The sequence below is a fragment of the Schistocerca cancellata genome, chromosome 3 (genome assembly GCF_023864275.1).
Source record: "Schistocerca cancellata isolate TAMUIC-IGC-003103 chromosome 3, iqSchCanc2.1, whole genome shotgun sequence".
In the NCBI taxonomy this organism is placed as follows: domain Eukaryota; kingdom Metazoa; phylum Arthropoda; class Insecta; order Orthoptera; family Acrididae; genus Schistocerca; species Schistocerca cancellata.
In genome coordinates this window covers 863,761,760-863,789,382 of record NC_064628.1, presented here as the reverse complement: position 1 = coordinate 863,789,382, position 27,623 = coordinate 863,761,760, and the positions used below count along the sequence as shown (strand labels likewise).

Genomic DNA, 27,623 nt, shown 5'->3' with positions numbered 1-27,623 from the left:
GCGGGGTCATGGATTTTTCCTGCCTCGAGATGACTGGGTGTTGTTGTGTCGTCCTCATCCTCATCATTCATCCCCATTACGGTCGGAGGAAGGCAATGGCAAACCACCTCCACTAGGACCTTGCCTAGTAAGGCGGCGCGGGTCTCCTGTGTCGCTCCCCTACGCTCTGTAAAGAAGTATGGGACTCATCATCATCATCAACACCAATTCAGAGGCCAGGTTCACTTCAAACTGTCATTCTGACTAGGTTCGTAACAAAATTCCAAACCAGAAAGCAAGAAGAGAATTAAGTTTATACCTTCATATTACTAATTCAACAAAATATTATCATTTCGGTTCATCCGCCTGGTTAGGCGAGCGTGTTAACGCGCGTGGCTCCAGGACGGGGAGAATCGCTGGGGTAACCTACGATTCACAAGACTTCGCGCAAACGTGTCGTCATTTTGACATCACACGCTGTATCGAAGACAAAAACAGATGGCTATTGACTTTCACGATCGTTTGGTTCGCAACACGCGAGGCTAACATGGCGTTCAAAACGGTAACAGTCACATCAATTAGAGAGAACTGGAGGTTGCTTTTTCTTTACTGCAGGGTACGGTAGGCTCGAAGTTACACCGTTTATAAATGTGTAAAGTTCTGCTTTCATGTGGACAGGGCTAAGGATAAGGCTGAGATTAATCACAAGATTTTACTCCAAAACTTTCTGAAAGAGTTGTACTAGCTATTTCTCCTAATACGCCTTCATCAAAGCCGAAGATGTGACGACTTATTAACGTACAATAACAAAACAAAAACAGCTGATGCCAGTCAGTATTGAATCCAATAATGTTTATAGTGTTAACAGTTTTCATTAATATATCTCAACAAAATAAGGTTATTTTCAGAAACTCTGAAAACTGGTTTCAGGTGTCGGTCTGTAATTAGAAAGTGGAGTTATACATTCTAGCAAACAACATAAAGCAGTAGCTCACTTATCTTACGCCCAATGAATAAATGCTCTTTCAAAACACTAACACATGGGGGATCTCTCGGAAACGCATTGCTATTGGTAAAAGTTCTTGTAACGAATGACAAAAAACGTGATATTGGTGGTTATGTAACTCAAAGTTTATAAAAGCTACACCATGTAGAACTGGGGAATTCCACAATTTGTAACGTAAATTAAACCTTATAACGTTGTTGCTCTATTTTGTGGTGTAAACAAACTAACTACCCATAAACATGCATTACTAAAATTTTACTTCAATCCACTACTAGTTAAGCCAACAAGCTACTTCAATGCTACTTCAACAAAGTGTTTACACCACTACAACACTGTTCTAATTCGTCCTCTTCTTGACGCTCGCGGCATATGTCTTGTCACATGATAAATATGGAGAACTTTCCTTAAACATACACAGTAAAAAGAACAATGGTTATTTACACGCAAAAACATTTATACCAGTTGACACACCTGATAAGAGACTCGCAATTATACATCTATCATACTCATATGTTTATACATAAAACAGTAAGACAATTTCATCTAAAATTACGTTATCACAAGAATTAATCACGCAGATGACTCTGAGAAGGGTAAAAATATTTTAATTATACAGGTTATACTACATTTTCTTACCCATTTTGCTGCGATTTCGTTCCTTCTTTAAGTTACCTTTCGCTTCCAAATCAGTTTTTTCGCCTGTGGTGGTTATTCTGGATTCATATCTCATGAATGGCAAAATTGTGGTCTCCTCTATTCTTAAACCAAGCTTTCCTTCGGTCCCATAATCAAAATTATTTAATCTTCTGGGGACCTGGGTTTGCCAGACCCATTATACCCACAGATTGGATATTCCCCTGAGTTTTGCATTAATTCAACACAGATCTTGCTTCTCTCAGGAGCGACTCTTTTCAATTTACACAAAAAAAACCATAAGCAGCATTTCACTTGTTCACAAAGAAACCTTTTATCTTCACATTTGAACCAACCTAAATCCTAATTGCACAAGGGAAGAAAAACAAACTACAAACATCACTTCAATCAATCAGAAACATCTTTATCACTATTTTTACCAACATATTATTCAAAATGCATACGTCACAAATTTGAACTAATCAATTCTTTCTCCTCACCGTCCTCTCTACTTCTCACTGTCCTTTCTCCTCATTTGCCATGTCGCTCATTTGTTCCGATTGGGCGCCTTCTGAGCTGATCGTTTGTCATTGTCGGTTTTGTTCATTTCCATTTGCTGGATTATGTCTAGGGTTAGCCGCCCAAAGATCAACATCATGAGGTGCTCCGCCTACAGTCCTATTCCCACCGTATTCATCATAGTGTCGATTCTGGTTGCCGTACCTGTAGCGTTCACGATCTTGTCCAAGTCCTCGATCATTTCCGTTGTTCCACCTGTGTTCGCGACTGTTACCCCAGTTTCTATACGGCCTGTCCCGATTATAGTTCCGTTCGCGTCGCGACGACCAGTCACGCCGTTGATTAGTACTACGTCCACGACTGCGATCGCGCTGCTGTGCCCCGTAATAACTTTGTGCCTGATTAGGCGGGCATTCTGCTGTATTATATTCCAACTCTTGGAGAAGTGTTTTAAACGTTTCCACGTCCTCTTTGCATCGTCCCGCAAGAATGACGTGCCGCAAGTGCATCGGCAATTTGGTGATGCATATCCTAATTAGTTCTGCAGGCCCGTATGGGTCGTATAAAAATTGATTTGCCTGCAGCATGTGGTCGAATAGGCGTGCTGGGCTGCCGAAACCAGACTGGTTCAAATTTGGCAGCATAATTATGCCATGCTTGACCCTATCTTGTGCCGCTTCCGACCAATAGGCGGAGAGAAAGGCTTGTCGAAACTCCCGAAAGGAGTTGCAGTGACGCGCTGCTGACTTCATGCGAATCGCCGGTTCGCCTTCCAAATAGCCACACATATATTCTATCTTATGTGAACTTGCCCAGTCGGGGGGAAGACAAAACTCAAATTGCTCGAGCCATGCTCGTTGATGTATTCCTTTTTGCGAATTTCGAAATATCTCAAACTTTCTCACCGTAAGGAAATGTTTGAAATCAAATCCCCGCATTTCCTCCTGGCGAGGCCCTTGAATGTTTCTATTTTTCTCATGTCTGCCCCTCAAATTACATTCTTCCCTGTCGTCAAAATCTCCCTTGTGGCCGGAGTCCCTCTCTGCACTGTTCGTATGGCTATTTTTAGTGCTATTGGCGAGTTCGGAATCACACGCCATGCGGTTTTCCAGATGCGCCACGCGTTCTTGTAATTCGCCTGTTACAGCTTTGTGCTGCCTGTTCACTTCGAACTGTCCCTTCTGAAATCTCAGAAGCGAACGCACTTCTTTGGTCTCTGCGGCCGCTACCGGTGTAGTATTGTTCTCGCTTTCCGTCAGCTTCATCGTGCCTACAATGTCCGCTAATGCCGCAATCTTATCATGTATTTGTCTCTTGTCCTCCGCCCCAGTCTGCTTCAATTGTTCTACTTGCTGTTCCAGCGCGTGGATCGCTAAACAGTTGTCCGCTATTGTGTTGCTAATGGACGTGGGACAATGCGTTTCCGCCTCTTGGACCCTCGAGAGTACCTGCTGGTGTTCTCTTTCGCATTCTTCTCTCAGCACTTGGAAATTCCTAAGTAGCTGTTCTTCGCTCTCTTTCGATTCCGCATCGCGACTCCGCTTGCTCTGTTCTAAGGCTTGCAGACGATCATCGATTTGTTCAAATGTACGGCCTAATTCTTTCATAATATCACTTTTTATTTCATTTGCCAGATTGTTTATTCTTTGTGAGATATCATCGGACACTCTGTGCATCGACTTGTCGACTTTATTTGTCTGCTGGATTAGTTTTTTGTCTATTTGTTCTCCTAGCTCTCGAATCGATTTTTCAGATTTCTCTGCGTTTTCTTTATTTTGTTGCAATAAGGGTTTCATGAATTCTGCCAAATCAATTTGGTTAGTTGGAGGCAAACTAATTTCTGGCTCTGATGTGAGCCCGTCCATGCTGTTTTGCATTTCCTCTGAAGTATTCCCCCTTGCATTTTCGGAGCCGTCCGGCGTGTTAATATTCGAAATCAAATTATCCCCAAGGTCCATGTTGCTTAAGTTGTCGGACCGCTTACTTTTACCTTGGTTACGTGTCTGCATTAGTGCAATTTATACCCGGTACACGACACACTAATCAAAATAAATGTGTCCCCCAAAAATTACGACAGTCACACGAAAGATACCCAACCTAGTACACACTTTTTCACACGCAAAACGAATTTTTATCTTTGATCGAAACAGTGGAATTTACAAGCGAGGAAAAAAAAACACACACACATATAAAACACACAATTATAGAAAACAAAACAAGACAAACAACTCAACGCCGCTCAACAACGCCATGAATCTTTTGAAAGTCTGCTCAGAACAACGCAGAAGTTGTTTGAGCGCTGCAGGGAAAAAAAATTAAGCTTATACAACGCACGCAATCTAACGTTTCAGAGATTCCAGAGTCTAGCGGAATCACAGAACAGGGTCGCCATGTGTAAGATTGTTACTTTAATTTGCTATGATGAAAGCGGTGCTGATAGACAATAAAAGCGGGTTAAAAGCTGTGAGCTGTCTTGGGAAGTTAACCTTGCATTACTGCGCAACTGTTTCACCAGGTATCCAGTCTAGCTTACCAAATTCCCAACCAGACTAACATTAATTATAATCTTTTTAATAGTTATACGATATCCAGTGATATATATATATATATATATATATATATATATATATATATATATAAAGAGAATTTAAATAAAAAGAAATAAATCAGTTTATATTTGGAAATTTATTTTAAGATTGATCATTGAAATTTCAGCATATTAAAATCGATTCCTAACTAAACTGGTGCCTTATTTAGGATTGTGAAAATGTGAGATTGCAATCTTACGGAACACATCAATTATGGAGCCAAGATTGGGAGACTGCATGCAACACTGCATTCATAAAGCAACACACAAAGAACGTTGAAACGTATGCAAGAGAAAGTTAACCACTACCAACAGATTCAAATTTTCACCCAAAGAAATTACGTTCGTAGCACAATCCTGTCCGTCATGTAATTACCACACACTGGTATACTAAATTCATATTAACTCTTTGTGAAATCTTCGCGAAAAGAATAGCTGAGGGCTACTTTGATGATTACACCACATGCTTCACGTGGTCAACTTGGTTTACACAAAAAGTGTAACTCCACAATAATTTTGATAATTAAAATAAATTAGATCAAAAAGCAATTTACAAAAGAAAAACCTCGAACTGGTTACTAACGTCTTACTATTAACCTGATGGGTCAAACAATTATATAAGCACGTGGTAGTGGTCTCACAAAGTACACCCCACGTGGGTTGAACATTGAAAATTATTGTCAAGACAAGACATTATAATCTCACGCACATTCGCATTTAAGATTGATGATCTTAGTTAGAGTTACTGATCAACACGTGGTTCCACTTTACTCACAAAGTAGTGACAAAGCAACTACCGGAAGATAATCTGAACTTCAAACGCGAATTACACTGCGCTGCAATTTAAGATAACATTAGATATTTTAGAGCTAAACCTGAAATAAAGGTGATTAAATCTTCAGTTAGGCTGAACTTAAGAAATCCATTGACCTGCGGACTTAGCAGACACGCACTTAGCCGGAGATCTTACCACTTCCGACGCTCGCCACGGACCGACTGACCTGTGCTCCTACCGAGCGTGCTTCCCAAATACAAACGGAAGTGACCAGAGGGGCAGCTTCCTATACCAACATGACAACGGATGGACAGGACCATACTAAGGATAGAAACCTCTTTGCTTTTAGAAAGCGTAGCTACCTGTTCCGACGTTGGTCCTACTGCTCTCTAGCAGACAGGCTTGTCTGCTACCCTCAAGCATGCAACTACAAATACATTTGCTCATTCATCCTCTCACACAGAAGGGAAGGGGGATGACAGTATCTTATCATACACAGTGTATAAAAGAAAGCAGATGTAGGTTCCGTATGAGACTGTGTGACATGAATTACATATAAACTGTGTTTTAAAGTGTAGTAGTGTGACAGAAAGTTCTTGTTTATGTGTAAAAGTAACACGTTCCACTACTCAGTCTCCTCCCAGATAGTCAGAAACGCCACAGTAAATTTAGAAGAGGAATTTATGCCGTAAATGACAATAGATTTAAGAAATTAAACATGAAAGGAATCCAACAGAGACCTTTCAACCTCACGAAGGCCTTAACAGCCATTGTCTTGAAATGCATACTTCCCTAATACGCAAGTTACGACGCGAAATTATGGAAACCAATATGGTGTTTCCCAAGCACCCTGCATCGAATGTTAACGAACGTCGATAGCACTTCCGGCAGTCTTCTATAAGTGCATATGACGTCAAAATGACGTCACGTTTGCACAAAGTCTTGTGAACTTATGTTATCCGTGTGCCGAAGCCGGACTGAATACACCTGACGGATTAACGACGAGGGGGTGGTTTGCCAGCCAGCCTGGATATGGGTTTTAGGCGGTTTACCACATCCCATGAGGAGAATACTGAGCTGGCTCCCATGTTCTGCCTCAAATGCAAAATACACAAACATGAGGCGAAATTATGTAATCCAATATGGTGTTTCCCAAGCACCCACCATTGCATGTTAACGAAAGCAGTCTTTGACAAGTGCATGTTTTTATGTCGTCTTGTTGTCTCTCTAGAGCTGTATCATGGGAAGCAAGGAGAGAATGTTGTTTGCTGGCCAGTATCCTCTTTCTATAATACAAACTGCATGCATATATTAACTGGGTTCCTTATTTATAAGAATAGAAAATTGCTTAACTCAAGTAGTCATTGTGGTACAAGCTCTTCCGTTCTGGTCCACATTAGCCTCACTGCTGGCTGAAAGTCTGCTATGTACACTACACTGGTCGCTATGTGCTGTCTGTGATGGTCTCCGACTGCAAATGACTGGGCAATGACTGATGTCTCGACTCAGTGAAAGACAGACTGGGACTAACTCATTGCAACAGACTGGACCCCTGGTCCACAGCAGCTATCTAAATACTGAGGGCCGAGACGGCGTTGGCAGTGCATTTCCTGCGAGTCTGTTGTTGGCCTCCATAGATATTCTTTCAACCTCTATGCTGCATGGTGTGCTGGCCCCAGCTCACGCCAGCACACATGTGACGTCATCTGACATAATATTTTCAAAAATCTAGGTGAATACCGACCTGATTCCCATGTTCAACCTCAAATACAAACTACGCAAACACTGAAAACACTTTCTCACACTTGCACACAAAATTCACTCTATACACAGACGGAACGGGTACACAACTTCCGCCCTGGAGGATGAATATGACTCTGATCATCTTCGCTGTTTGGTCTTCTTAAACACTCAACCAACCAAACAACCACTTTGGTCCATATTTCTGATTTAACTCTTTACTATAGTTGTCATGAAGGAGAAATGCCTTTTGCACAGTGTTGTAAAAGAAAATGTAATGGTAAGAAAGAGATTTAGGAACCAGGGTTTAAATTGTAAGACATTTCCAGGGGCAGATGTGGACTCAGACCACGATCTATTGTTTATGAACTGTAGATTAAAACTGAAGAAACTGCAAAAAGGTGGAAATTTAAGGAGATGGGACCTGGATAAACTGACTAAACCAGAGGTTGTACAGAGTTTCAGGGAGAGCATAAGGAAATGATTGACAGGAATGGGGGAAAGAAATACAGTAGAAGAAGAATGGGTAGCTCTGAGGGATGAAGTAGTGAAGGCAGCAGAGAATCAAGTAGGTAAAAAGACGAGGGCTAGTAGAAATCCTTGGGTAACAGAAGAAATATTGAATTCAATTGATGAAAGGAGAAAATATAAAAATGTAGTAAATGAAGCAGGCAAAAAGGAATACAAACGTCTCAAAAATGAGATCGACAGGAAGTGTAAAATGGCTAAGCAGGGATGGCTAGAGGACAAATGTAAGGATGTAGAGTCTTATCTCACTAGGGGTAAGATAGATACTGCCTACAGGAAAATTAAAGAGACCTTTGGAGAAAAGAGAACCACTTGTATGAATATCAAGAGCTCAGATGGAAACCCAGTTCTAAGCAAAGAAGGGAAAGCAGAAAGGAGGAAGGAGTATATAGAGGGTCTATACGTTTGTGAGGACAATATTATGGAAATGGAAGAGGATGTAGATGAAGATGAAATGGGAGATACGATACTGCGTGAAGAGTTTGACAGAGCACTGAAAGACCTGAGTCGAAACAAGGCCCCAGGAGTAGACAACATTCCATTAGAACTACTGACGGACTTGGGAAAGCCAGTCCTGACAAAACTCTACCATCTGGTGAGCAAGATGTATGAAACAGGCGAAATACCCTCAGACTTCAAGAAGAATATAATAATTCCAATCCCAAAGAAAGCAGGTATTGACAGATGTGAAAATTACCGAACTATCAATTTAATAAGTCACAGCTGCAAAATACTAACGCGAATTCTTTACAGACGAATGGAAAAACTGGTAGAAGCCGACCTCAGCGAAGATCAGTTTCGATTCCGCAGAAATGTTGGAACACGTGAGGCAATACTGACCCTACCACTTATCTTAGAAAATAGATTAAGGAAAGGCAAACCTACATTTCTGGCATTTGTAGACTTAGAGAAAGCTTTTGACAATGTTGAGTGGAATACTCTCTTTCAAATTCTAAAGGTGGCAGGGGTAAAATGCAGGGAGCGAAATGCTATTTACAATTTGTACAGAAACCAGATGGCAGTTCTAAGAGTCGAGGGGCATGAAAGGGAAGCAGCGATTGGGAAAGGAGTGAGACAGGGTTGTAGCCTGTCCCCAATGTTATTCAATTTGTATATTGAGCAAGCAGTAAAGAAAACAAAAGAAAAATTTGGAGTAGGTATTAAAGTCCATGGAGAAGAAATAAAAACATTGAGGTTTGCCGATGACATTGTAATTCTGCCAGACAGCAAAGGACTTGGAAGAGCTGTTGAACGGAATGGACAATGTCTTGAAAGGAGGATATAAGATGAACATCAACAAAAGCAAAACGAGGATAATGGAATGTAGTCGAATGAAGTCGGGTGATGCTGAGGGAATTACATTAGGAATGAGACACTTAAAGTAGTAAAGGAGTTTTGCTATTGGGGAGCAAAATAACTAATGATGGTCGAAGTAGAGAGGATATTAAATGTAGACTGGCAATGGCAAGGAAAGCGTTTCTCAAGAAGAGGAATTTGTTAACATCGAGTATAGATTTAAGCGTCAGGAAGTCGTTTCTGAAAGTATTTGTATGGAGTGTAGCCATGTATGGAAGTGAAACATGGACGATAAATAGTTTGGACAAGAAGAGAATAGAAGCTTTCGAAATGTGGTGCTATAGAAGAATGCTGAAAATTAGATGGGTAGATCACATAACTAATGAGGAGGTATTGAATAGAATTGGGGAGAAGAGGAGTTTGCGGCACAACTTGACAAGAAGAAGGGATCGCTTGGTAGGACATGTTCTGAGGCATCAAGGGATCACAAATTTAGCATTGGAGGGCAGCGTGGAGGGTAAAAATCTTAGAGGGAGACCAAGAGATGAATACACTAAGCTGATTCAGAAGGATGTAGGTTGCAGTAGGTACTGGGAGATGAAGAAGCTTGCACAGGATAGATTAGCATGGAGAGCTGCATCAAACCAGTCTCAGGACCGAAGAGAACAACAACAACAACAGCTACAGGCGCTTTCCTGATTTCTTTTAAGGATTTTATTTCAATATCTGGAAGGCTCTCTGGTGTCTTTTCTGTTCATTTGCGACTGCTCTGCAGCATGCTTGTATTTCCATACTAGAATCGTACACATTGTTTTATACTGTCTCAGTCTCAGCTATTGTCCTACTAAACTGTCTTTTTTTTCTTACCGAAAACTATTCAAGGGCAATTCATGTGCTAGCCAAGACCAACAGAGGTTAAGTTTGGTAATCTGACAGGAACCGCTTTTACCACTGCAGCTAGGCAGTTGGCAGAAAAAGATTATATAGATATCAAATTCAAAGTTTAATGGAGATAAAACATTAATACAAAATAATATTTTTACCTCTTATGTTTTCTGTGGGGTGGAGGAGTAGGGTGACACATTTTTTGACCGATGATCGTAGTAGTCTGGTCCCTTTAATCCCCCCAACCAACCAACCAACATTATTTTTGCTCTTCCACGTCCCCAACAGACCGAAATCCGGCACTATTCACGACTCAGTTAACAAGGTGGTTAGGTGTCGGTGAATATTAGCTTGCCAAATTTGTTATCAGAACCCTTTGTAAGTTTTCAGAATCTTTCCAACATAATTAAGCCCTCTACTTGTACTTTATTAGTTTTCATCTGATCACTTAATTACACAGACACTAGGAATTCACCTGTCGCTGGCCTCTTTGACAATGCATCCACTCCGTTGGAAATAGTAGTTCTAAACATAGTACCAGTAACAGAATTGGTGCAGTTTGCACATCACCCAAGAGGTACGCAGCTCAATGTGTTTCCCAGTAGCGATATAACCACTCTAACTGCAGACAGTTGTTGTACACTTTAAAAGTGAACTGAAAGGTTTCTGCATCATTGAGACTGCGAAACCTTCACAGCATTTGGAATGTATTAATCAGCACCATTTTCGGCATTTCAAGCTTTGGTGACCGTTTACTTCTGAACCACACTAAAAACATCTACAGTGCACATTTAGAGGCATCTCTAACAGTTTCAGTTGCCATAACTTTCTTGCACTAGATGAATTTACATCTTCTGTGACTGACTTTTCTACAGTCATATTATTCAAACAAGTAATGAGAAATAATCCACAGCTCCAACCACCTTTTTGCCTTGGAAGTTTCACCTGGACCAACTTAAAGTCCCTGCAGGTCAGTTTATCGAACAAAGGCAAATAATTCCATGGCCTACGAAATTTTTGAATGTTGGCAGGTAATCTTCACCCTCCTCATTTTGCCATTGCAGGGAATCCAAATAGATTACTCATTTTAGCTTCATATAGACTACAGATAGGCATTTGTGATTGCCATTTATATGTACTGGAGTGAAGATTCTTCCAAAATCGTTAACAGTCTTCTGATGTATAGTATTATTACTACAATTCCTTCCTTTTCAAATGCAGTTGGCTAATCTTTCTTATGACCCTGAAAAAAATTCCTGTACAACAATCTATAACAATATTTGTCAGCCAGTTGTTATAGAAGAGAGATTTATAACACTCACTTAATAATAACTGTTCTTTTTGTGGCTCAACCATGACATGGGAAACAGCAACAGCAAAAACTGACATCGTATCCTTTTTTCATAGTGGGCTGGATATTTGGGCAGGCCATTCTTTAAACATACTTTTACACAGTCAGGAACACTATTACTTCCTGTGAATTAATTTCTTTTTAACCATGCTCCAAAGACTGAACAGCTGTGACATCAAAATTGTAACTGAAATAAGAAAATTTTGTCTTCTTTTTACTTTGCCAGAATTCCTCTGAGTTGGCCCATCATCATTTTCAAACTGCTTGTGTCTTCTCTTCCCTTTTAACTCTCCTGCAACATCCCTCCAGCGAATAGGAAACATTGGTTTTACACCTACTGGAAACAGATTGTACTTGGGTCTCTATGATAGCTAAGAACCGTCCGACTACCTGCTTAAGTTGTGGTCCCATTCCGATCTGCCCAAACCAGTTCTCCACTGCTGCACATCTTAATGTCATCTCTGTGGCAATTCCAAAAAGACACAAATGGCATATTTCTCCTTAAAATATCCGCAACAAAATCTTTGTTATGGAAAACATTCTGGGCAGTATCAATTTCAGGCAGTATTCACTCCCTTATTTCTTCTACCTTCGTTTGGAAAAGCTAATAAAATCTGCTCCATTCTTATATTGCTGATGCTGGCATATTATCTTCAGACACGCTTTCAGAGGTATCTGTGAAGTACAGCGAATGGTCATTAGTGTGAAAATGATTTAGCGCATCCAACAATTCCTGTACATGTGACATGATTGCGCTTTTCATCAAGATAGTGATGAAATGTTAAAAATGCAGATCAATGCTTGTCACTTCTTTGAAGAGACCATTGTAGCCCTATACAGCATAATAAACTCTTTCTTGTACTTTGGAAGCCCTCCTTTCTTGAAGGGCACCGATATAAGCTCCATCAAACCAGCACAACATACAGTATATGAAGTGTAGATGACTACTGGTCTTCAAAAGAAGCAGTACCAGATACAATGTCAGTGTACATGATGTCCAGGTATACGTCCAAATACTCAACACAAAATGTTGCTAGTACAGCATATAAACTAGTGCAGTTCCACTCCACTACGATCCTAGACACAACTGGCACTTTGACTCCACTTTTACACAATATTGTTTAAAATATAAAAAACGATGCTGTTGAATTGGCAGCATGTGCAGCAAATACCATTTCGAACACAGATAGGTTTCCAAATTATAAATTCGATTTCTCTTATCTCCTGACACCCCCCCCCCCTCCCGAACTACGCATCCTGTTGTGTTGAAGTACAAAATTGCATTCCTCATTGTTTTTAACAAAGTAACCTGTTTGGAACAAAGTGTGAAGACATGGAGCGGCACTGATACACGATGAATGTACTTGCCTTCTGCATTTTGATTGAGGTATCGTAGTACTACATTCAGATAGTGGTTCTTATCCAAATCACAATCACAAAAAGCTTCCGATCTGGCTTTCTGCAAAACATATAATTTCTGTACCTCTTGCCTATTACCACTTATAATGTAAGATGTAACACTCCTTTTATTTCGTGAATGATGACACATATCTGAACGCGAGTTTTGGCAAGTGTTAGAGCATCGAGGGACATGTACTTTTTTGTTTGCTTAATATCTATAGCGCTGGTTTCAACGAAGATATTATAGCAAGTACTTTTTGAAAATGGCACCATATACTTTTAATAACTGCATTCGATAGCTCTCGATATGAGAATTACACTGATATGGCGTTTGTTAATGTTGATGTTGGAACCTATCGTAAAAAATTCGAGAAGTGTCCTAGAATTTGAGAGCATGGTGGCCGGAATCGGCATTAGCGATGCAAACACCACCAAACAGAACTCTCGTGCTGCGCTGTGTCAGAGCATCAACACATTTGCACTGCAAGCTGCTCATTCCTACTTCAACGTTCGTTGCGTGCAGATATGTACACCAATGAGGAGAAGTTGGATATACGCTTTTATATGGTTAATGTAAAAGAAATGCCGTAAAAACAGTACAGCAGTATAGGGATATCTATCTGGATCGCCAATATCCGACGCGCCAGGCAACTGCAGGAATTATCAAGACGCTACTGCGGACAGGCTACTTGGACGTCAAAAAGAAAACAAGAAAGAAGGCTGCAACTAACAGAGAACACGAAGCAACTGTTCTGACTACGACGATAATGAATCACAACAGTGGTACGAGACATATTTCCAAGGAATCAGCCAGACTAGTGTAATTCGCATCCTTTGTTGACATAATTTCCATCCCTATCATCTCTCATTACATCAGGCACTCGACCACCGTGATTTCGAATGTCGTACAGAATTCTGTCGGTTTTTCCTTCAGCAACTGAAAGACGACCCTACGTTTTTCGAGCGTGTGCTCTTTACGGATGAAGCAACGTTTACTAGCCACGCCGATGTAAAGTTGCCTAACATGCACTACTCGGCAGCCAAATATCCACACTGGCTTCGTCAGGTGAAACATCAACGGCTGTGGAGCGTAAATGTGTGGTACGGCATCATGGGAGATTACATTGTGCGACCTTGCTTCATCTCAAGCACTCTAAATGGACATTCATACGCACACTTTCTGACGAACATGCCACCGATTCTTCTAGAACAGGCATCACTGGATATTCGACAGCGTACGTGGCTGCAACATGACAATTGTCCAGCTCACTTGTCCGGTGTTGCAACACAAACACAGAATGATAACTTTCCTGGACATTGGATAGGTCGAAATTCTGTTGTCAAATGGTCTGTGTGGTCCCCCTGTTTGGCCCCTCTCGATTTCTTTCTTTGGGGAGCCCACAATCTATGACGAAGCCCCAATGGCCCAAGATGATATGCGCCATCAAATCACCAGTGCACGCTCTATCATATCATCCACTATTCATCGATCTTTCGTTGCAGATGTGCCAGTCAGTCCATGGTCAGTAGCCTGAACAAATGCTGCAGTAAAAGGCAAAGTTATTTTTTTGGGAGATAAAATTTATTTTACATGATTCGAGTGGTTGCCAAATCCTTGTTAGTAAATCGTCCTTTTAATTTATGTGTGTACCAAATTGCATTGCAGTATCAAATAAATCGACAGCATGTATTGTGCATAGCTGGTAACACTGGCATTACGGGCTTACATTCAGCATGAAACAATGTTTTATTAAGAAGAATATTTATTTTGAGGTGTACAGGTAATCATCAAAGTATTTTTAATAAAATGTTTGGTTCAATGAATGTATTCCATGTGAAATAATATAGAGCAGGGTAGGTACAGACAGATATCTGACAGCATGTATTTTACCTCTAAGAAGCACGCAGCCATGCACAGGAAAAGAGAGGTAAGATATTCCTTGTAAAATTTAGACATTTAATACAGTTGTTGCTTTCTGCAGCATGTAAGACTGTTTTTTAAGAATGAACAGTTGATTTTTCTGTTTCAGCTCACATAAATCTGGGACGATACACAAATGTGAAATAATTTTCTATGCCCTTTGTGATACGCTAGAGTCTAGCCTATGTCGCATTGCCATACACAACTATCGTAGGTGAACCTACATCTAGATCGTAATTTGGTTCAAGGGGAAACAAAGCTTTATTCTTGAAGTTCAGACCTATCTTATGGTATACAACTGTGCAACCTGGTCCCAGACCCCTGCTTGGTAGTGTTTGTACCGTAAATGCCATTCCTGATCATTGTGCTCTCACATTCTAGGACATTTCTGAATTTTTTTTTACGACAGGTTTCAACATCAACCTTTCAAGTGCTTTATCACTGTAATCATCTTCGAAAGAGCTACCGAATGCAGTTATAAAAAGTATGTGGTTCCATTTAAAGAAACGTATTCACTTCAGTATATCAGTTGAGATCAGTGCTAACAACATTAACCAAACAAAAACATACATGCCCCACTTTTCGAAAGTGTATCGGTCACAATATAAAAGGGGTATTACCTCTTACGTGACTCACCCTTTATACGCTAGCCATAAAATACGTATACATTACCTCCAATTGATTTCATAATCGTGTAAAAACTGAAATGAAATACCAACAGAAGAGTATTAGAACTATGATTTGTCGTGAACGTCTGTTTTTGTTTTCCTATGTACAAATACGCCTTGTAATTAAAATCATAATAAAAACATTTGGTCAATGACTTTTGCTAAAGAGGGCAAATGGAAATGAACTCTATACTGTACATATATACCTTTTGCTGTAAAACAAATGATTTGGTATTTCATTTCTTCTCTGTAGTGTCTTTTTTTGTCTTTCCATTGCAGAGTTTTTGTTTCTACTTACTGTATCTTTTGATTAAATATATTTTTTTTATATCTTTAACTGGAATTTAATTATAGTATCAGGACTGATATATCCCACGATAATAACCATAACTTTCTATGGATATTTGTATCTTTCTTTTCAGATTATTTAAAGAAAGGATTGGAGACGAATTCTCTCATTTCCTATTCAATATTGCTAAGCAGAACCACCCTGAGATCGAGTTGCCGATCATTCCTTTTCATTCATTATGTATATTTTTCACATAAGAAGTTTGGTGAGTCAATTTTCTTCAAGCAATGACGTCAGCAGTCGCTTCATTGTCTTGATATTAACAGGTGATAACCTGATAATTATGTGGATAACTAATTTACATCTTTTGACAGTAACCCTTAATTTCAATCATCTATGTTTTTTGCTCACGTTTGCCATCTCTGAACGTCTCTCTGGCACATCACATAATTGCATAATAATCAGTATTTTTATATACCATAATATACAGGGAAAAGTTTTCATAATAGTAATATCCCAGACCTTTCTCTTGTACCATAAATTACAGAGGGAAAGTTTCATGCTCAAAGCAAGACTTTTGCAACAGAGGTAATTTAATTTAACATATGACCATCTTCCTCCCCATGAACCATGGACCTTGCCGTTGGTGGGGAGGCTTGCGTGCCTCAGCGACACAGATAGCCGTACCGTAGGTACAACCACAACGGAGGGGTATCTGTTGAGAGGCCAGACAAACGTGTGGTTCCTGAAGAGGGGCAGCAGCCTTTTCAGTAGTTGCAAGGGCAACAGTCTGGATGATTGACTGATCTGGCCTTGTAACAATAACCAAAACGGCCTTGCTGTGCTGGTACTGCGAACGGCTGAAAGCAAGGGAAACTACGGCCGTAATTTTTCCCGAGGGCATGCAGCTTTACTGTATGATTAAATGATGATGGCATCCTCTTGGGTAAAATATTCCGGAGGTCAAATAGTCCCCCATTCGGATCTCCGGGCGGGGACTACTCAAGAGGATGTCGTTATCAGGAGAAAGAAAACTGGCGTTCTACGGATCGGAGTGTGGAATGTCAGATCCCTTAATCGGGCAGGTAGGTTAGAAAATTTAAAAAGGGAAATGGATAGGTTAAAGTTAGATATAGTGGGAATTAGTGAAGTTCGGTGGCAGGAGGAACAAGACTTCTGGTCAGGTGACTGCAGGGTTATAAACACAAAGTCAAATAGGGGTAATGCAGGAGTAGGTTTAATAATGAATAGGAAAATAGGAATGCGGGTAAGCTACTACAAACAGCATAGTGAATGCATTATTGTGGCCAAGATAGATACGAAGCCCACACCTACTACAGTAGTACAAGTTTATATGCCAACTAGCTCTGCAGATGACGAAGAAATTGAAGAAATGTATGATGAAATAAAAGAAATTATTCAGATAGTGAAGGGAGACGAAAATTTAATAGTCATGGGTGACTGGAATTCGAGTGTAGGAAAAGGGAGAGAAGGAAACGTAGTAGGTGAATATGGATTGGGGCTAAGAAATGAAAGAGGAAGCCGCCTGGTAGAATTTTGCACAGAGCACAACTTAATCATAGCTAACACTTGGTTTAAGAATCATGATAGAAGGTTGTATACATGGAAGAAGCCTGGAGATACTAAAAGGTATCAGATAGATTATATAATGGTAAGACAGAGATTTAGGAACCAGGTTTTAAATTGTAAGACATTTCCAGGGGCAGGTGTGGACTCAGACCACGATCTATTGGTTATGACCTGTAGATTAAAACTGAAGAAACTGCAAAAAGGTGGGAATTTAAGAAGATGGGACCTGGATAAACTGAAAGAACCAGAGGTTGTACAGAGTTTCAGGGAGAGCATAAGGGAACAATTGACAGGAATGGGGGAAAGAAATACAGTACAAGAAGAATGGGTAGCTTTGAGGGATGAAGTAGTGAAGGCAGCAGAGGATCAAGTAGGTAAAAAGACGAGGGCTAGTAGAAATCCTTGGGTAACAGAAGAAATATTTAATTTAATTGATGAAAGGAGAAAATATAAAAATGCAGTAAATGAAGCAGGCAAAAAAGAATACAAACGTCTCAAAAATGAGATCGACAGGAAGTGCAAAATGGCTAAGCAGGGATGGCTAGAGGACAAATGTAAGGATGTAGAGTCTTATCTCACTAGGGGTAAGGTAGATACTGCCTACAGGAAAATTAAAGAGACCTTTGGAGATAAGAGAACCACTTGTATGAACATCAAGAGCTCAGATGGAAACCCAGTTCTAAACAAAGAAGGGAAAGCAGAAAGTTGGAAGGAGTATACAGAGGGTCTATACAAGGGCGATGCACTGGAGGACAATATTATGGAAATGGAAGAGGATGTAGATGAAGATGAAATGGGAGATACGATACTGCGTGAAGAGTTTGACAGAGCACTGAAAGACCTGAGTCAAAACAAGGCCCCGGAGTAGACAACATTCCATTGGAACTACTGACGGCCTTGGGAGAGCCAGTCCTGACAAAACTCTACCATCTGGTGAGCAAGATGTATGAAACTGGCGAAACACCCTCAGACTTCAAGAAGAATATAATAATTCCAATCCCAAAGAAAGCAGGTGTTGACAGATGTGAAAATTACCGGACAATCAGCTTAATAAGCCACAGCTGCAAAGTACTAACACGAATTCTTTACAGACGAATGGAAAAACTAGTAGAAGCCGACCTCGGGGAAGATCAGTTTGGATTCCGTAGAAATACTGTTATACGTGAGGCAATACTGACCTTACGACTAATCTTAGAAGAAAGATTAAGGAAAGGCAAACCTACGTTTCTAGCATTTGTAGACTTAGAGAAAGCTTTTGACAATGTTAACTGGAATACTCTATTTCAAATTCTAAAGGTGGCAGGGTAAAATAGAGGGAGCGAAAGGCTATATACAATTTGTACAGAAACCAGATGGCAGTTATAAGAGTCGAGGGACATGAAAGGGAAGCAGTGGTTGGGAAGGGAGTAAGACAGGGTTGTAGCCTCTCCCTGATGTTATTCAATCTGTATATTGAGCAAGCAGTAAAGGAAACAAAAGAAAAATTCAGAGTAGGTATTAAAATCCATGGAGAAGAAATAAAAACTTTGAGGTTCGCCGATGACATTGTAATTCTGTCAGAGACAGCAAAGGACTTGGAAGAGCAGTTGAACGGAATGGATGGTGTCTTGAAGGGAGGATATAAGATGAACATCAACAAAAGCAAAACGAGGATAATGGAATGTAGTCGAATTAAGTCGGGTGATGCTGAGGGAACTAGATTAGAAAATGAGACACTTAAAGTAGTAAAGGAGTTTTGCTATTGGGGAGCAAAATAACTAATGATGGTCGAAGTAGAGAGGATATTAAATGTAGACTGGCAATGGCAAGGAAAGCGTTTCTGAAGAAGAGAAATTTGTTAACATCGAGTATAGATTTAAGTGTCAGGAAGTCATTTCTGAAAGTATTTGTATGGAGTGTAGCCATGTATGGAAGTGAAACATGGACGGTAAATAGTTTGGACAAGAAGAGAATAGAAGCTTTTGAAATGTGGTGCTACAGAAGAATGCTGAAGATTAGATGGGTAGATCACGTAACTAATGAGGAAGTATTGAATAGGATTGGGGAGAAGAGAAGTTTGTGGCACAACTTGACCAGAAGAAGGGATCGGTTGGTAGGACATGTTCTGAGGCATCAAGGGATCACCAATTTAGTATTGGAGGGCAGCGTGGAGGGTAAAAATCGTAGGGGGAGACCAAGAGATGAATACACTAAGCAGATTCAGAAGGATGTAGGTTGCAGTAGGTACTGGGAGATGAAGAAGCTTGCACAGGATAGAGTAGCATGGAGAAATGCATCAAACCAGTCTCAGGACTGAAGACCACAATAACAACAACATGACCGTCTTTGAGCGACAGCTTTTAGAATACTTTTCATCCTTTCTCTCTCTGCACCTATGAGAGCATAGAATTGTTTATCCTGATTTATGTGAACTCATCAGTTGTAGTCACATAAACACAGACGATTCCATTGTTAAGATCACAGCCGGTTACTGCATTTGCTCTTTTCATGCTAAATGTTGTTGAAGTACGATTAGTGTTGCGTCTTCTATCTGTGTACTCCTTTGAAGCATATGACACAGGATACCTTCACGTCAGTAAGCTTCAGTCTAAGGACCATCACCATTTTCTCTTTATCAATGTTGTGCGTATTTGAACACCACAGATAACAAATTCCAAATCAACTATGCCTAACTCATTGTTAAATGATGCAGACGATTATTTAGATTAGTCGCTTTCATGTATGACATTGCATTTTCTTTTTGTACATGATATCTCACCATTAGTTGTATTTCATTAGTACCTTTCTGGCAAATTTATTAATTTGACATGCAATTACAGTTCTGGAAGAATGGCTTACAATGCTGGTGGCTTCTTCGAAGACAGAGAGGGCTCCAAAATTATCAGAGTTGACGTCTTCATAGCTCACGCCTCGTCTTTTAATCACCTGCAAGATATGAAATGCACCATTGTCAATGTTCTAAAATTCTTTGAAAGGCATTACATTGTAATAGCTCAGTTTAACAACACCAGCCTGGAATGGGAAAACATCAAACTGGAAAACAAACAAACAGCACATGTAGCGGAGGCACACAAACAAATGTCCTCTATTCGGTTACACATTCTGGAATTGATGCACTCTACAGAAAGACAACCTCTACCTGACTGGGTACATGGCTGAGGATGTGGTAAGTATAGCACCCCTGGTCAAAGTTCGAGAAACTGTTGCAAAACATCTGCAGAAGTTAGTGATGTCTTGAGTGTGAAAAGAAGACACAAGAATAAGGAAGTAAAACTATATCTTTACAACGTCGAACTAGAAGTCAAAATAGCCTCCCTCTGTTCAGAGTTGCAGAAAATGAGGTGGAACGCAAAGACAACTTCGTCGAGCAGTTTGCGCATAAAAAACAATCTGGTTGGTCCGTAAGTTCGTAGCATTTTTCCATTACATTAATAAACACAACAGAAGCATGTAGCAGATATTTTAATAATACTCTTTACAACGGTGTGCCACCAATGGGGTAATTTTTCGAGTCTGCGACTGTATAGGTGAAGAATTCATGGAACCATGTTTAGAGCATTTTCACCCAGAAAGGCAGTTCCTTGAATGTTCTTCGGTAGAGATGACAAAAGGTGAAAATTTGTGCCCGCAGGATCAGGTGAATAAGAGAGATGCAGCTTCCCAATCCAACTCGTGTATAGTGTTTTTTTCAGTTTAGCAGGATCCAGGTGGACGTTATCGTAGAGTATCATCTCTTCACACAGTCTTCTTGGTCTTCGTTCTTGGAACGCTTATGCAAGACATATGAGTTGTTGAGAATAAATGTCAGCACTGATGGTTACATTCACAGCAGCAATTCATAGTACACCATATCGTCGCTGTTCCACCAGATGTGTAACACTGTCTTTTCTTGATGTGTGCAGGTCTCTGTACAAAGAGCTGCTGCTTTGTTTGGGCTCAATCATTCCTTTCTTTTCCTTACGTGAGCATAAAGACACCATTTCACATAATCAGTAATGATATAGGATAGGGAATGATCAGTGTTGTTCACAAGCCAATTGATGGCAAGCAAACAGAAATGTACATATGGCCATGTACTGAAAAACGTAAATTTTTTTCCTTCCACATTTTTTTTTTTTTTTGTGGAGAAACACTCGTGAAAAAATACACAAGGAGTATTTCTAATGTGTCACGAGAATAAAGAAATGAATAAAATAAACCCTACGAATACATATAATGCACAAAATCCACTACTATCATGTTAGTGAGCGAGACAGGAATAGGTCAACTTATGATGTTATCAGTGTTAGCAGATGACACAATCATCCACCATTTCATCTCACCCCCTGCCATCTACCAACACACACACCGCTTTTATCATAGCTTTAATGGAAACACTAACGTTGAGGTCCTAGTCCACTCTGTCACTTTCCGCTGACTGCCTGCGTAAACGTCTCGAATCACGGCCGCCTGTATTACAGGCGGCCGTGCTCGAATTGATATCGGATGTTACGTTGTTCCATTCAGTCAAGGATGAATCGATATTACGGTTTTCACACTACTGAGGTGTGAGAGAACTCTTGTCTAAATATATCAAGATACCTCCACTTATTAGCTCGATAACGCATAAGCATACAAACATTTCAAACAATATTTAAAAGAAAATAGTTATCCTTTTTAAATTATTCATTGTATTTCGTTGTCTTTTTGAGCATTAAATAGCGTTGAAAACGCGTGTACATTTTCCTGTAAGAGCGCTGGCGTTTCACTGCAAAAGAAGCTTTTTAATGAAAACTTTTTCATCTATTTATTTTCATATTTATGTATAACGTTGACTTTTTCTTTGTCCATGTATTTTAAAATCTAAATCGAATTTCACTTGCAGATATTTAGCCAAAGGCAAGAGGCTAAATATCTGCAAGTGGAATACGATTTAGACGATAGGAAAAATATTCAATCCATAAGCAACCTTCGGAAGGTGTTTTGTAAACAAAGCAAACAATGGAATAATGCTTAAGAAGACGCAATAGCTTAAAATCCAGTACTATAACAAGAGTGAGCGCGGCGAAAATTGCTTAAACTTCATTACTTCAATGCGGAATGTTTTGACATCCAGTTCATTGTGTTACTGTCTGTGATCGAGTTGCGAGGTGCACAGAATGTATCGATCTTGCATCGACGCGTTTGTGGTGGTTGCCTGGTTGGTGTTTTTGTATTTGTTGATTTTGTAGGCAATACATTGTAGATTGTTTGTAACGTAATGTATTTGTCATTTGGCTGTATGATATTTATCGTGCCACTTGTCAAATAAAATGATTATAAAAACTGTTTCATTCCGTTCCCAATTAGTGTAAGTTGTTTATAATCGCAGGTTATGTGATTCCCAGAGTTACGTCGTAAAGTTATTGATAAAGTTGGGCGGTGGCCGCAGAGGTGAGAGGAGTGCATTGTTGACGATCGGCGTTTGCTATACACAATTTTAACGACTTATACATAATATGCAAAGATGCTGTCATTGTTCGTGATGTAGTTACTTGAAATTGTAGTGTGGTGCAAGTATTTTTGTTGTATTTCCAGTTATTCATACGGTTATTAACGACGACTAATGCTTCAACAATATGTTGGTTTTCATCTCTCAGGTTTTATCGGCGAGAGTACTTCGGAGCGCGCTGCTGAGTTGTTGTTTCCATTTTCGTTCGCGGTTATGTTTGGAGTAACTAAGAGGTAATTGTGAAGTTTGATGCATTTCTTAAAGCACTCGCGTTTTGTGGTCTAGCAGATTGCATTAACGCACTTAACCAATACACCTACAGAATAAAATATTTTGCCCCCACAGAAGTAGAAATTAAAGATGTCACACTAATTGATATTATTCAGATACACAGTAGAGATTGTAATTATATTGTTTACGATTGTACATTTTATCGTGTTTTACGTAAGGGATGATTTATTACTTACCTGTACGCCTTGTTTATTGACTTTAACTCGAGTACACCAAAAGGTGGGGGTGTTACATTGCTTCTAAACCATCGTACGGTACATTTAATTCAATGGTAGTCATTATGAGAGGTTAAGCATTAGTTCGTAGTAATAATTCGATGTCAACTATTATGTTAATATATCTAATTCATTACAAAAAAATCTGTTTCATAACTGTAAGCGTAAGTTTTACGAGAGTTTAGTTAGCTAAAGATATAAATTTTGGAAGACCTGCATTCAGTCCTCCATTCAGAAATCTAGGTAAACCTGTCTAAGTTCTAATGATGAATGGTTCATTTGGAAAGGACATATGTAATGCCCGTCACCCATCCTGCCCTCCCCTCCTTCAGTCTCAAATACAATACTGTGTTCTGTTACAAAGACCCTGTTGTTGGCGGGTCACCACTTCCAAATTTTCCTTCCATTCGACCAGAAGTGTTATAGTCTAGAAATCTAAAGAGTTCCTGATAATCATTACATTCATTTTGAGCCTAATAGTTTGTGTGTGTTTGATAGCTTAAGTTAAATACAGAAATAAAATGAGTATTTCTAAGCTTTTATATGAAGTTTTCACAAATACCAATTTGTTCGTTTTTGCTGGAGGCAACACATTATACAATATCTGTTGTCGAATATTAGGAGAAAGTCTGGCACTTCAGGGGCGTTGGTGAGGGTGAGGGACTGGAAGGTCTGCTCCTCCTTTTACATGACATGACTGCTGTGTTTTATCTACATCTTCATACTAATCATTTATGTAGCTTTACTGGATTACTTGAAGTTTTCAGTATTGCTCTGCCAACTCACAACCAACCAAACTAGCAGATTATTAACCTGTGGCTGTGCTACACATCGGTCTGTCACCACAACCTTCATTCCAAAAACTAATGCCGATGCAAAAAGAAATATTGTCAGAGCTCTGGTCTCTATGTTTGCTCACGTATAATGTTGCATGCAACATTACTGTTACTTTATGGGATAAAGCCATCATCTAGTATCGGTAGGTGCAGTTGCCCCACTTTCTCAGAGATCACTCCAGCTATCTATATACTGCGAAGGTTAAAAATGTGCTTAATATGGGTTTTAGAACTAATCAAAATTTACATTATCTATGACAAATATTGTGGTAAATTGTAAGAATGACTCGCAAGACCCTGTTTGCTTTGTTTTTGAATGTTTTGGGGTTTTCACTTTTGCTGCCTGATGTAAATGGCAACCTGCCATAGGTATTTGCACCATATTGAAATTATGTGTCTATCTGTTGTTTTTAATTTTACATTTCATCCTAAATTCACTGATATTAACTGCAAATACCACGAGGTAGTATATGGCTTTCGCTCCTAAGCTTAGTATTCCCATATCCCTGAAGAGGTTTTTCTGAGATATTTTTACAGCATGCCCCCCCTCCCCCTAGACAATTATATGAATAATGGCATCAGGTGATTTTTTGCAGAGTATGCTAACAGTCTCATCTGCAGATCAGCACAGTGGGGAAAAGTGCCTACTTCCAAAGCAGGCAGAACAGTTTCTTTTGGTTAACATCAGCAAGCTGATGTCTCTTCAAAATGTAGTCCATCTGAAAACCTTTGAACTTCACATATTTAGCCTCATTTCTTGTGTGCCCAGTGGTCTCTACTTCTGGTATTTATAAAACATTTATCTTTCTGTGGACTTGTATATTTGCATATCAAAAGAAAAATTTCCTTGAGAAAACTATGAAATTATGAGGCAGAATTTGTAGCCAGGTCTTACTGTCAGAATTAATATCAGGGACTGTCAATACACACACACACACACACACACACACACACAAGTACATACATTGTCCTAACTTTTGAAAGTAATAGTTCCTTCATCAGGGAAAAGTGAGGGAAAGATAGGGAAAGAGAAGAAGGGCTGGTCACTTGGACCCCTGAAAAAAGAAGGATTGAGATTTGAGACCTTCGATGGCACCCACCTCCAAAAGGGCCAGTTGTCTACCATAGGTGGGAAGTTACAGTGCGCCTGTTCTTCGATATTCAGGGGTTGTTGACATTGGAATGGATGCCTGTCTAGACTGCAATCAACATTTAACATGATTGCGCCACTTTACAGATCATTCAAAAAGTTATTAAGAGTAACTGGTCATGAAAATTATGATTAGGAATAGTTTTGTGTAATGATAATGCAGGGCTGCACATTGTCAAGTGTAATGCAAGACACTGCATTTTTCCATAGGAAAGTACTGGATTGCCTTCCTTACAGAATAGTCTAACTTGTTGTGACTCATATGTGTTTGGTTCCTTAAAAAGGACCTGAAGATCAGTGCTTAATCTGTGATCAAGTTGTGCCTGAGACAATGGACGAATGGCTCCATCATTAGTCTAAAACTGTCACTGCATTGGGTCAGTTGCGTGAACAGTGGGGCTGATTTGTGTGTCTTCCCTTATTGTTATAGTTCTCAATTGCTGTGTAGTTCATTTCACAAGTAACTATCTGAAATCTTCGAAACACCGACATATGTTTTACTTGTACAATCCTTAGGAGGAAATGCAGGTAGAGATGTAGGTGTTATTGACTGAAGTCTTCACAGAAGAATGTAACACAAGGGAAAGCTTCCATCTGCATTTGAGCATCACTGCACATTAATAGGTATTTGTTATAGTGGAGGTGGTTGACAGGGGTGAAAGAAGTTGAAGTATCAGAAGAAACATCATTGGTATTGAACCACAGACCTTTTGATTTGTGCTCTGACAGATACTCACAGAGAGAATTACTGTGTATATACACAATATGACAGATGCTGTGAGAACCAGTTGTTGTGGTGGGGGATCGAAGGAGGACAAAACTATTTCAGTATTGGAAATGTACAACAAGTGTTACAGCTTATATGGACATGGACTTCAAAAAGCTAATCTTTTTGTAGTATTTTAGAAATACTTGTATTATAATTGATACAGGACATTGTCAAAATAAATAAAATTTTTAAAAATGAAGATTTAAGTGATGAAGATAAAGCTATGGTTATTGCTGGAAGTGGTCCAATGAGAATGAAGTTGATTGCTTGACCATTTCTAAATATTTTAAATTTTTTATATGTGATTACCCTATAGTTGAGAAGTTCAAAACAGTTTTTAAAAGAATTGTACCTTTCACACTTATGGAATGATGGCCATTTTCGTTTGTAAGCACGCAATGCTGTTTCAGTTTAGAGACGTTAGTAAAAATATGAATATCTCTGCACTGGGTTAAGTTGCAACATTGCAATTGACATGATCATTTTTAGAAAAGTGTCCTCTACAATATTGTCTATTGCACATACTACCCTAAATTCAAAAATAACCCATCAAAATGACCCCCAAAGTTTAGTATCCAAATTTTCAAAAATCCACTTTTTAGGCCCAAAAATAACAAACAAGGAGTGATTTATGAGAGTCTGTTCTTTCCTATAGTTAGATATCATACACTACTAGCCTAATATAAAAATATGATTTTTGCACAATTTGTACACCTATATGATAGCAACGTACTGTAAAAATTTCAACACTGATATCTGACTGTGAACAAAGATATGAATTTATGAAAATGAGGAGATAATTCACATTACTCTACAAGTAATCTTATGGCTGTTGCCTATTCATGTTTGCCTTGGGAAACTTTTCTTTTATGTAATTTATTACATACTTTTGAAACACAGTGTGGGTTTGGGCCTCATAGAGGTTGTCTGGACCAGATCTTTAGCTTACAGCAAATAATGGAGAAGTGTTATGAGTGGAACAGGGAATTGTATTTATGCTTTATAGATCTAGAAAAGGCATATGACCGGGTTCCTAGGAGGAAGTTATTGTCTGTTCTACAAGATTATGGAATAGGAGGCAAACTTTTGCAAGCAATTAAAGGTCTTTACATGGATAGTCAGGCAGCAGTTAGAGTTGACGGTAAATTGAGTTCATGGTTCAGAGTAGTTTCAGGGGTAAGACAAGGCTGCAACATGTCTCCACTGTTGTTCATATTATTTATGGATCATATGTTGAAAACAATAGACTGGCTGAGTGAGATTAAGATATGTGAACACAAAATAAGCAGTCTCGCATATGCGGATGACTTAGTTGTGATGGCAGATTCGATTGAAAGTTTGCAAAGTAATATTTCAGAGCTAGATCAGAAATGTAAGGACTATGGTATGAAGATTAGCATCTCCAAAACGAAAGTAATCTCAGTGGGAAAGAAATATAAACGGATTGAGTGCCAAATAGGAGGAACAAAGTTAGAACAGGTGGACGGTTTCAAGTACTTGGGATGCATATTCTCACAGGATGGCAACATAGTGAAAGAACTTGAAGCGAGGTGTAGCAAAGCTAATGCAGTGAGCGCTCAGCTACGATCTACTCTCTTCTGCAAGAAGGAAGTCAGTACCAAGACTGAGTTATCTGTGCACCGTTCAATCTTTCGACCAACTTTGTTGTATGGGAGCGAAAGCTGGGTGGATTCAGGTTACCTTATCAACAAGGTTGAGGTTAC

The 27,623-nt window shown here is 39.4% G+C and overlaps 1 protein-coding gene across 1 annotated transcript in view; it reads left to right on the top strand.

Moving 5' to 3' along the window:
* The first annotated feature begins 22,330 nt into the window (after nt 1–22,330).
* Nucleotides 22,331–27,623, top strand: part of LOC126175918 (uncharacterized) — a 54,196-nt gene continuing 48,903 nt past the window's right edge. Inside the window, exons 1-3 of the mRNA XM_049922988.1 lie at nt 22,331–22,347; nt 22,519–22,580; nt 22,787–22,871. Coding sequence (XP_049778945.1) covers nt 22,852–22,871 — 20 coding nt within the window. The 5' untranslated portion in view covers nt 22,331–22,347; nt 22,519–22,580; nt 22,787–22,851. The remainder of the gene's footprint in view (nt 22,348–22,518; nt 22,581–22,786; nt 22,872–27,623) is intronic.